The sequence below is a fragment of the Calidris pugnax genome, unplaced genomic scaffold, assembly GCF_001431845.1.
Source record: "Calidris pugnax isolate Ruff unplaced genomic scaffold, ASM143184v1 scaffold247, whole genome shotgun sequence".
NCBI classification, from domain to species: Eukaryota; Metazoa; Chordata; class Aves; order Charadriiformes; family Scolopacidae; genus Calidris; species Calidris pugnax.
This window is the reverse complement of record NW_015090980.1, coordinates 935,739-947,555: the sequence shown is the minus strand read 5'-3', so window position 1 is coordinate 947,555 and position 11,817 is coordinate 935,739. Positions and strand designations below refer to the sequence as shown.

At 45.6% G+C, this 11,817-nt stretch overlaps 1 protein-coding gene across 1 annotated transcript in view; it reads left to right on the top strand.

Moving 5' to 3' along the window:
- Positions 1 to 6,096: 6,096 nt before the first annotated feature.
- The window catches only part of CACNA2D2 (calcium channel, voltage-dependent, alpha 2/delta subunit 2), a 205,559-nt gene continuing 199,838 nt past the window's right edge, over positions 6,097 to 11,817 (top strand). Inside the window, exon 1 of the mRNA XM_014953481.1 lies at positions 6,097 to 6,177. Coding sequence (XP_014808967.1) covers positions 6,097 to 6,177 — 81 coding nt within the window. The remainder of the gene's footprint in view (positions 6,178 to 11,817) is intronic.

The window sequence follows — 11,817 nt, the reverse complement described above, 5'->3', positions numbered from 1 at the left end:
AATTCTTCATGCGCAAGGTTCAGGTGTTTGGATGTCCCAGTGCAACTAATGGTGGAAGGGGAACTTCCCGGACTTCCACTACCTGTTCTGTTTCTAGGTGAAGTTAGACCTTAAATGGTTGATGCTCCTGTTTTCTGGTAGAGAAATCATATTTAAGAAACAATTTTCCTATTGCCCTGGATGTCATTATTGGAGGCAAGTTGGTGGTTACTGTTGGTGTTCCCACAGAATATTTGTGCTCAAGAGCTGTTAATGAAACACAAATTTTCTGTAAAACTGTCAGTCTATTTTCCCTTCACTTTTTGCCCAGCTCTATCTATCATGCAGGTTGAGAAAACTGCCCAGTTATCCTTTCCATTGTATGCTTGTTAGGGTATCAAACTGGGATCAGGATGGATTTAGTAGGGAGTCTGGCACTTGTTTTTTGTTGTTGTTTTTATTTATTTATTTAGTTATTTCTGCAGGACATATTCTGCTGAAAAAAAAAAAAAGTAAAGATGAAGCAGACAAAAGACAGGACAGAGAAACAGGTGCAGAAAGTTTGTGTTTGAATCAAGGAGAACAAAGTAATTTAGTGACAGATCTGAATGTAGAACACATTATTCCACTACCCTTTCCCCTTCATGTTTCTCGAAGATCTTCCTTGGGATATAGTTTCAATATTAATTTGTCTCTTCCTTCCCTCCTGTAATAATGTTGAAGATGCTTTCTTATTATAGGGGAGACCAGATGGTAGAGGTGAATAGTGTCTTGACAAATATTCAGAAAAGGCTAGTCCAGCAGGCAAATTTTTCCCACCCCTCCTTTATATAAACACCTGTGCACATACTTGGAATTAAAAAGGAGTCATAAAATGACAGTGTGGGAGGCTTGATAATGTCTGGAAGCATGGTCTGGTTACTTGGTTATTTTGAAGGAAACAGGTGCTCTCTGGATATTGTACCTTCAGGAAGGAAAAAAAAGGTGACTTGTTTTTCCTTGATGGTTAAATATTGGCCCATGTGGGGATTCAGGTATGTAAGAAATGACAAAAACTCAGAGGGGACATGAGCGTGCACATACACACATGCACGCTTGCGCACTGACACACACGCTGTTATAGTTAAAGGATTAAGCATCTTGAAGGAATAAGCCAATTATAAGAAGTTCCTGCACAGCAAAAATTAGACAACACAGTAATTAATAACCTTATTAAATAGCAATATTTGGGCAATGAACCAAAGCGTATGAATCAGAGTGAAGCATTCTTGGCTGAACACACTGCGTGAAGTGTAGACACTTGTACAGAACACTCTCTGTGTAGAACCCAATAAGCTTTGGGGCAGTATATCTACTTAGCAAGTAGTTTTTCTTCTTGTCCTTTCATGTTTGTGTGAATCTTTCTCTTATTTTTTGGGCCAAGAAAGCAGCAAGAGGAAAGGACTGAGGTTTTTTTTTTGACATCCTCTCTCACTTGCAGCCAAACAAGCCCTCTCCTAAGGCTGCTTAAAAAAAAAATAAAAAATGTCTTCAAGCAGAAAAATAATTCTCTTTCGTGTTACTTCTTGTTTCCCCGTGCTTTTATGAGAGGTCACTTGCAATGAGGCTAATGTTCATTGGTAGTCTGTGTAATTGCCTTACCCATCCCTAGGTTAGACGTGATGAGGTGTGAGTGCAGCCTGTGAAGGGTCTGTCCCACGTACACCAAGGGGCAGAGTGACCCTGGGCTCAGCTGCAGTGGTACGTCCTCCTGGTGCTGGCCACAGGCTGTCAGTGCATGGCTTGCACTGGTGACTTGTCTGCAAGAGTCTTCAGCTTCTGTACAGAAGACCAGGACTCCAAGCGGCCATCTGTTGTGTGCACACGTGTGGGAGGGTGTGGGCCAAGGACAGACTGTTTTCTATCTTTCCAGACAATTCTCATTTTCTTCTGAAGCTGCACAGCTGGAGCAGTGGTGTAGCCTCATAAACCAACATCACCTAAAGCATGAAATGTGCCCTGACCCCAAGTCAGGGTTGCTGTGACCAGTGGCGCCGCACAGGCTCCCACTGAGCAGGAGTGGGGCAGGGGGGACACTTCTCTTCCTGGCCCTGACTCCAGCGGCAGTGATTTGTCTCCTGATGTTCTGCTCATCACAGTAAATATTTTTGAAGCTCTGCTGCTTTTTTTTTTTTTTTTTTTTTTAAGCCTACTTTATCTCATCTTTAAGAAAAATCAAATATGCAAATTATGAAATCAATTAGCATTTCGTAGTTTTCTTGGGAGAGGCAGTGATAAATGGTGTTGTGTTTTCAAAAATCATTTATGTCCCTTGTTAAATGTTGCAAAGGAGGCTGTAAAATATACAGTGGAAGGAAACAAAACCTTTTAATTTTTTTTCAATGCAAGAGATTTTTAATGTGTATCCTGGTTGTGTGTGATTATGCTTGTGCATACAATAGGGTGTAGCGCAGTGAGGTTGGAAGAGTCCTATGGAGACTCCCCAGCAAAGGCAGAGCCAGCTGAGATGATGGTGGGTCACTGGGATGTGCTGTGCATGTCACTGCTTAAGAGGGGACAGGGGATGGTGGGGCTGCTGGGCTGCCTTTGCTTCTCGTTCCTGTAGGTACAGATCTACCAAGTGCCATCCCAAGTACTTGAGCTCAAAAGTTTTCTCCTTGCCCGTGTTAATTCACTACAGAGGACATTAAGTGGTACTTGCTTTAACAGGGAGGCTGCACACATGGCTCATAAAGGGGTCCTGGTAGCTTTGCGTGAGCAGCACGACATCCATGCCCGTGGCTTCCTAGTCTGTGCATCAGCTGGTTTCTTTATGCTTTATTTGTAAATGCCATTTCATGAGAGCAGTAGGACACTCCAGGCTGCGTGTTTTGAGGAGTTATTGCTCCTCAAGCCCTGTAACACCACCTGAGGCGTGCAGTAATGGCCCAGGAATGCAATGACTGTCATGTCTTATTGCTTACAGCTTCCATAGGAGACACGCTTCAAAGAGAAATCTCCATGTTCATAATGGGCTATCAGTTTCTTTACCCTCTTCATCCTTGCTACGGTTGTCTTACATAAAATTTTAAGTGCAGTGGCCGTGGGAGAGAAACAAGAGGCAGAAGGTCAACTGAGACAGAATAATAATGGGTTTTATGTATTTCTTATTTTTTTAAAATGGTAGCTTTCAACCCAGCATATGGTAAGTGAGACGAAAACTCCAAATTCTGGGATGTGGCCTACTCTGAAGATATGGACATGTCATGGACATTACCAGGGCTGGAGGGACACAGTAATGGGTCAGATACACATACCACTAGCAGAAACCCTTGTGTGTAAGGGATGTGCTATTTGGAAAAAACTTTTACTACTGCTGGCAAAAGCTCTAATATAGCCATACTACACCAAAAAAAGAAGTGGCTTCTGCTATTATGTGGGTTTTTTTATCTAGAAACCTGTTGTCAGCTATGCAGGAATCCTTTCCTTCACCTTTTTGATAGTCCAATGAACTCTATTTTTTTTCTACAAGGCTTAGCTTTTTGTGAAACTGCTAGTCTGTAAGGTTCAGAGCCAGGTATCGTAAGACTGCACAATTAAAGGGAATTGCAGTCTTTCTCATGAATGAAAAATCCAATGGCTTTTCCCTAAAATAGTAGTACTTCTTGGGGCGGAGGCAGGGGGTGGAATAAGTTTAAAATTTTATTTTCCTTTTTAAACAAATCTGCTGACTAAATTTAAATTCATTTTAAATCCCAGCCCGACTGAGCGCTCAGAGTCTCTTTTGCATATACCAACAGAGTAATACTGATGCCTCTGTCTTCCTGTATAACTTATCCCCCCTGAAGGCTTGGCCATATGTGACATTTATGTGGATATGAGCAGGTGTTAACGTTGATGGATACAGCTCGAGATGGACAGTAATTCTCCCTTGCTGTGGTGGTGTGGGTGTTCCTGGAGGGAGCTGGCATGGGCAGGTGTCACTGAAATCGAGGATCTTGCACAGAGCTGGAAGTTAAGGAAGGGTGTCAGCTCCATGAGTCCTCAGAGGGGTTTCTCAGACCTGTGGCTGTGTATAAGCATATAATTGATTTTTCTTTCAGTTCACTGGACAAACTGGAGGAGGGGGGGGAAACAACGATAAAAAAATTTTCGGTCTTGGTGTTTCAAGGCATTTTTTTTAAATGAACAGTGTGTAAAAATAAGTAATTCTTGGTCAGAATACTTCAGAAGATTTATGGGTAACTTTGGACAACCTGAGTAAACCTTTGACGGTAAACAAAATGTCAGATTGAAAAAGGAAAAAAAAAGAAAAGCCAATCTAAAACCCCACTCAGCTCTGCTCGTGACCCGTGATCTTTATGCTGGCAGTCCCACTGAAGGGTTTGCTTTCCCTCCTTTGGCAGAAGGGTGGCTTTGCAGATGTCCTTACCCATCTCCTTCCCTGGATGTCTCCTCCTTCCCAGCCAGGCTCCCAGGGGAGAAGAGACAGCATTACCTCTGCAGGAATGTGGGAAATAGCATGTTATGCTGAAAAGATTTGGCATGCGCAATTAAATCTTGTTTTCTTCCACAGCCTCATGTGTTATTAACAGGCATGAATTTTGCCTGTGTGAGTAACAGGCTGCTGTCTGTCAGTCCCTCCTGCTGCCTCCTTCCGTACCCCCACCCCTCACAAATGATGCTTTGATTCTAGCCTGCTGGTTGTCTCGGGCATCTTTCTGCTTTGATATTTCTGCCCAGCTTTTGGACCAGGCTCTGTAATTTGAAGTTTTCCGTGGCCTTGCTTCTTAGCTGGGTTTCTTGGCTCCTTGATCTCCTGGAGAGCCTCTTCTGTGGTTTAGCGGATGGTGGGAGAGCGCATGGGCTGTCTGGGGAATGTCTCTTTGCATGAGGAATGGAATCACGCTGTGAACCTAAGCTAAGGGCAAAACCTCCGAGCTGGTCTGCTCCTTCCCACCATCCCTTTGCCGTGATGCTGGCCTTACCTTCTACTCCGTCTGCTCCATCCCTCCTTTCTCTGGTGTAGCGTTGAGGGATGAAGGTTGCTGTGGGAAATGCACCGATGGTGGTACCAAGTGGTGCAGAGGCAACTGAGCATTGCTTTTCCACCTCAGATGCGAGATGTGACATTTGCGTCCAGTGGTGCAGAGGCAACTGAGCATTGCTTTCCCACGTCAGATGGGAGATGTGACATTTGCATGGCCAGCAGCCAGAGTCAGGAAACCTCATTAAAAGGACAGTTATCAAATTCTATGGATTTAGAAGAGGGGGTTTTGCTGTTGTAGCCAGAGTCAGGAAACCTCATTAAAAGGACGGTTATCAAGTTCTGTGGATTTAGAAGAGGAGGTTTTGCTGTTGCTTTAGCTTGTTGTTACTGTTCTAAGTGGAAATCTGTGTAGCTGAATATACAGGAGGGTGCTGGAAGGTCTGGTAGCCAGCTTCCTTTCAGGGGTCAGGATGAAGGAGGTGCCACTTGGCAGCTCCTGGGCTGTTCTGCTGCCCTAGGAAGCAGCTCTGCCCACGGTGGACCTGGCAGAATCGGTGCCTGGCTCAGGTTGGGCTTAGCTGAAGGTGCAAAGCAGCTGAGCCCTTGGGCACTCGATGGGCTGTGCTTGGCTCTGCCCGGGTCTCTCCTGCTGTGCCCCAGCGATAATCCCCAGCCACAGCAGGATGGGCACTGCTGGTCCTGCCCAGGCTCCGTGTGTGCTCTCTGCCACTGCTGAAGCAGTAAGCTCTTTCCTGTACGCCACAGCACTTCGACCTTGTTAATCACTCCGGGCTTAAATAATTATCTCCTGTGACTGTTTATATAAAGAAGGAAAACAAAACACCGACCCCACACCTTGGTTGTACCTTTTCCCCCTCCCTTTTCTCTCTCTGGTGCCGTGTGTGTAAATTTTGAAGTCTTTAAGTTGATAACCTGCCCTGGCTGTAATTCTCAAAGCTGCAGGTTCTTGGTGCTCTGCCTGCGCCTGGTGCTGCAGAAAGAGAGCAGATGATAACTTTGCTGAGGGCACCCATTTCCTCCCTCTCCCTGCAATCGCCTTGCTGAGCTGTGAAGTGTCAGGGCTCTGACTCTTTCTCTCTCTCTTTCTCTCCCTTTCTCTGTCTCGCTGTCTCTCCATCTCTTGCAGTATGCAGTACTGGGCCAGGAGGCTGGAGCAGGAGATTGATGGAGTGATGAGGATATTTGGTGGAGTCCAACAGCTCAGAGGGGTAAGCTGTCTGTCTTTTACCTGTGCTGCCTTCCTTGTGGCAATGAATGTTCTCATCTGCAGAAATCACCTGTGTGAGCGCTTGCAATAAGTCACCCTCTCAGCTCACCCCATGTGCAGGGTCATGGCTGGCTGTGCTTCTGGTCCCTGGTCAATTTGATGCGTTTATCGGGTGTGTGGGAGTGAGTGTGTTTTGTACCTGTCTGTCTCTCGGGCTGCATGTCACTGCTATCTGAGCATGTGCCTGTGGGTTTTTTTTTTCTATGTGACACACTAAATGCATCTTCAATCCAACTAACCTTTCCTCCAGGGACTGAAGGTAGTTTAATTTGTGTTTTAATTTTAAACTTCTGTTGACAAAGCAGGAAATGTTCAAAGGATAATTTAACTAGCCGTTGGAAGCTCTGTGTTTTTAAATACACATTGCAAGTGAAGCTGCAGTTCTTGTTTGGCTTCTGTTTCCAAGCGCACGAAACAAAACCCTGTACTGATGCTGGCATCTGCCTCCTGCTCCCTGACTTAGCACCGAGGCTTGAGTACAGCAGAAGCCAGTTCTCTTTTCCTGGCAGGAGTGCTCTGCGTTGAGTTAGGGCAGTTACAGAATGTCTTCATCATGGTTTATTAGGTTTGTGGATCAAAGGGTCTTCAAGACTCTCCATTTCCCCTTCTCAGTGAGACCCAGTTTGCCCATCCCAACCCTGTTGTGTGGATTTGCAGCTTTGAAATGCAATAATTTGAAGTTAGGGTTATGGTGTTAACCTAAAAAAAAAATAGACTTCTCAAGCATGATAAATATGTTGCCCCAGAAAAAAATGTGGGGTTTATTTGTGTTTTCTCATGCCAGTGGCATGTTCTTCTCAGATACCAATGATCCATGAGCCTCTTAACTCTCTGTCTTACACTAGTAGCTCTACTGGCTTCAACAGAACTGTTCATGTTTCATACTGCTGGTTGTAACCCATTGTCTAAACACAGAAGTTGCACTGTTATCTTTCAAATGCATTTTAAAACTCATTTTAAGAGTTTAACTCTTAAAGCTTGCAAAACTCTTCATAGTTCATCCGTTCATTGGTGTTCATATTTGGGCTCTAGAATGGCGTACCTGGGCTTTGCTTGCATTCATTTCCACTGAACTTCAAATGGATTGATATAAACTTGGTGTGTAGCATGAAAAGCGTATACGTTGCTTTGGTTTTAAAAATAATTTTGATTGTATCTGTGCATTTGTGCAATGCAGTTTTGCATGATGGCAGGGTCTTAGAACCAGAGCCAGGGATGCAGGTTTTCCAGGCAACCCACAGGCGTACAGCCAGCCTACTCTTTAGCAGAGCACTTTTTTTTTAAAAAAAAAAAAGATTGCTACTACATTTTGTACATGTCCTCTCTTACAATTTATTCTTATTAGCTTTGATTTTGCTCCTTTGCATGTTAAATAGGTATATCATGTAATTTTTTTAATGCCATAATTAAATAGAAATTACACCTCCAATTTGCCAGCACTTGACTCCTATTGGCCAGTCAGGCAATTACAGGTAAGAGAGCTTCCCACTTTTTCTGTTTAATTCTTCTGATAGTGCATCACTTTAATGGATTAATACCAGATAAACTGACTACAGAGGGATTGAAGAGTTGGTGGTTTTTTTTTTTTGGAGCCTTCTTGTGAAAGGAGGGAGCTGTGCACGGTTATTGTATCTGGTGAATGCACAAACCACCTGAAGCCAAGAAATGAGCTGCTGCTCAGAGCTGTGCTTGCAGGGGGTCGTCTTACCCACCAAATGCACACGGGTTGATCTGTGTTGCAGGATAGGAGCTGTGTAGTGTCATAAAGAGGTACTGTAACCCACTCTGCGACATGGTTAAAAAAAGTAATAAAAAAAAATGCATATCCTGCTGCAACCACACTCAAAATTTAGAGAATGGCAACTAATTCTTAAGGTTGGGACTTGGTCCGTGCTTCCCTTCTTCTAAAGGGCACTGCTTGGGCATGACTTGGACTTTGTAGCTCACTTTGCTCCATCATCATGCTGGCTTGCAACCAGGATGCAGGTGCTGGAGTCCGGTACCAACCCGCAGAGCTGCGGCGTGCCCTGACACAGAGCGAGCAGGCTCAGGGGAGAAGGGGGGGCTACTGCCTGAGCGGCTGTCGGGGATGAAATGTCCTTCTAGCTGGAAGCGAATCCCACCCACGGGGATTTCTCAGGAAGGTTTATTAGTAAGCAGGAATAGATCCATGTGGGGCAGGAAGGATAAAGAAAAATGGGGGAGGTAGAGCCCGTTTTTGCCAAAACTTGCTGATGTTCTTTGGCGTTGCTGTCTTAGCCTGGGACATTCAAAGTATCTGCAGAGGGGGGCTTCTGGTAGATAGTGGTATTACAAGGATATTAGATATGGTTCCTTCTGAACTCGGTGGGGTCTGCCATGCAGGTGGGGGGGCCCACTGCCAGCTCTCGTGGACCTGTGAAGCCTTTAAGCTTTGGGGATGGTGGAAATGGATCTTCCTTTTCCAGTTTAGGCCTGAGTATCAAAGTGACAGACCAGTAAATAATAATAAAAATACCCTCCTCTGAGGTTTGTCAGGTTTACTTATGAATATTTTTTTTCTTGGGTTGCTGAAAGGATGTGAACCTGTTCTTTGGTTATTGACTGACATCGTTAGCTGTTGTGGCATACGAGGCATGAAATTTATTGTGAGAAATATGGTGTCCAGGAACATAACGGTGCTGAATGTTTTATCTTGCTGGAGTGCTGCCCACCCAAGAATGATTTTTATTTTAACTCTTCAGTCATTTCCTAGAGTTGGGGTACTAAACGTCAGCTGTCTCTGCTTCCCTCCTCTCTTGCAGGGTGTACAGGCAGTCATCTCATATGCTTCCCCTGGGTAGATTATCCAAATTTACACCATTCCGATTCTTTGCTCAACTGGGGTGGTTTTCTGTAGCAATTACAGTGGAGGGTGAAAAGCTCGGAGATGCAAAGGGGTGTCCCACCAGGGGCTCACCTTTCAGCTGTGAGATATCACCTCTTTTCTCTCCTGATGTCCAGACCTTGAAAAAGCTGAAGTGCAAATGTCCCTGTTGGTCAGATTGGCTGTGGTGGTTCTACACGTAGAGCTGAACGCTGTGGGCTTGGGGCTGTAGGGAGGATTGTGGCCTCGCTGAGTTGATTCCTTGCCTATTGAAGTTGGCGTTCAGCCCTCTGGGTGCTCATGGTGCAGCAATATGTTGGGTCCTGACAGGCCTCAAAACAAATCCCAGCACTTGGAGATGAGGGGATGTTGCTTTGTCTCACTGTCCTCACTTCCCTTGTGGCCCACCAGAAATATTTGAGAGGACAAACCATTGCTAATTTAAGTCTGACTGGCACAATGATATGTGGTACCCTAAAATGCTGGTTGAATAGGTTGAAATTCTTTAAATAATAATTTCTAGAATAAGGAATGTTACACTAAAATCCAGCTCCCTGACTTGTATTCTGTTATGAGTTTCTTCATGGCTTTCTTCATCACTTTGCAGGACAAGAAAATGTTTTATTTTGACAATTCCTGCTGCACTGTACTAAATTTCTGTTTCTTCCAGTGTTTTGGCACAAGTAAAAGTTGTTGACTTTGGTCAAAAGTGGATGAATTTGTTGTGTTTCCAGCCTAGATGGTTTCTGCATGTTTCAAAACCTGCTTCTGGGTAGACTTGGTGGTAAAGAGATATTTCCCATGCTGGTACAATCCTGTCCCAACCTACCAGTGTCCTGCTGTGCTGGCACTCCTGGGTCTGATGGCAGCAGAGCTGTGTGTGCTGCTGGGTTTTGTGCTGAGCAGCTCCCCTGGATGTTGTGTTAAACCTTCCTTGCTGGAGAGCCAGGCTGAGATTGCAAGCCTCCTCTGGCTTGTTACCTAAATTGTTTGATCCTGTATCTCCTGAGGTGAGCATCTAGCTGTCAGACCATCTCCTCTTCTAGTACTTTTTATCTGTGGCTGCCTGTTAATGGGCTTCTTTCTTTGCTGACAATTACTGAGGAAGCCAAAGCCTTCAGAATGAGATGGGGTGGGGAAAACTAAGTGGTGTGAGTGCTGAGCCCCCTTTTCTGCCACTGTCTTCCTTTCTCTCCGGCTGCCCTTCCTGAGGACAGCTTCAGCAGCAGGGAGGAGCAGTCACCTGGAGGCATTGCACGGTGGCGATGCAGCCTTTCCCTGCTCGGCAGACTGGCATTAGCAGGGGCAGGATGAGTGGTGGAGCTGGACCTGTGGCTTGGATGAACAGAGCTTCCAGTCTGGCAAAGCTGGTTCTGCACCCTCCTGCCCTTTCCTCTGGCCTACTTGAGGGAAGTCAAGAGGCAACCTCTGGATCTGCCTCGCCGCCGTTCGACTGGAAGGTGTGAATACTGCTGGCCTCAGCGGTGAGGAGACATCCAACCCATAAAGGTGCAGATGGCCCCAAACCTGAGCCCAGGTGAGGCGTGGTGAGCAGCTTGTGGGCAGAGCTGGGTCGGCAGCGAGTCCCTGCGTGAGCTGAGCTGTGCTTGGTCCTCAACACGTGGGGCTGGAGGGAAAGGAGGATGAGCCCAGGGGAGAGAGTGCCCTTTGGGGTGCAGCCTGCTACCCACAAGGGCTTTGCTGAAAGTGGCAGAGCAGAAGTGGTTGGACTTGGTCCTTGTAATCAACGTCTTATTTTACTTCAGTGGATTTTTAATTTCTCTGTCTTTTGTTCTTGCTTGTTATCTTGTGCTGTTTTCTCAGCTTTGTTTTGCCAGTTTGGCATCTCTGCCTGGCACAAGTGCTGCTGTTCATTCATCTGGTTCTTTTGTGAAAGGGAAGGACAAATCCTGCTGGCCAGGGTTTGGGGCAGAGTGACCGGGATCTGTGCAGGCGTCCCCACCTCTGTCTGCCTGGCAGCATCCCGTGCAGCCTGGCTGTCCCTTCTGCTTCTCTGATACCTCACTTCTTGTTTTCAAAGCATGGCCATCCTTGAGTTGAGGCAGCTACTGGTGAGGAACTGCGGTTGAACTGTGCACAAACAAGGACTTGGATTTATTTTTTTAAAAAAATAGTATACTAGCAGAGTTTTGGCTTAGATCTGAAGAGCTGAAGTAGCACCCACCTTGTATATTACTGCAGGCACTAGCACCCCTCCTGTGGTGGGGTCTCTGCAGCGCCGAGTATTTCATGTGGCTGTGGGAGAGCATCCCTTACCAGGCTCTGGGACAGAGCTAGAGAGTCTCTTTCATGCCAGCACTAGGAGGTAAAACATGCTCTTATCAAAGGAGCTGCCGAGGTTTTCTATTCAACTTTTTTGATCTTGGGTTACTACTGGCAGAATAGTAACATAGCCCAGATCTTCCAAGTAGCTGTGGTATTACATGATGTTTAATTCGCTCTTTTGTTTTCTCTGGGTATGGAAACTCTCACCTGGTCATTCAGTAGGGCTGGAGAATTTGGAAAGTGTTCATGGGATTTTAAATGAATGATGCTAGAGAATTGGAGGTCCCCTGCACAGTGCTCTGCACGCAGTGTCTGAGGAGCACGTCTGCTTTCAGATGGCTCTGTTGGGTGGACTGGGTGGGCATTTACAGAAGGACAGTGATACGGTCCTTAGATATGGCAGAGTTGGAGAATAAAATGCTAACCTGATATTCAATCCAGTACCATAAT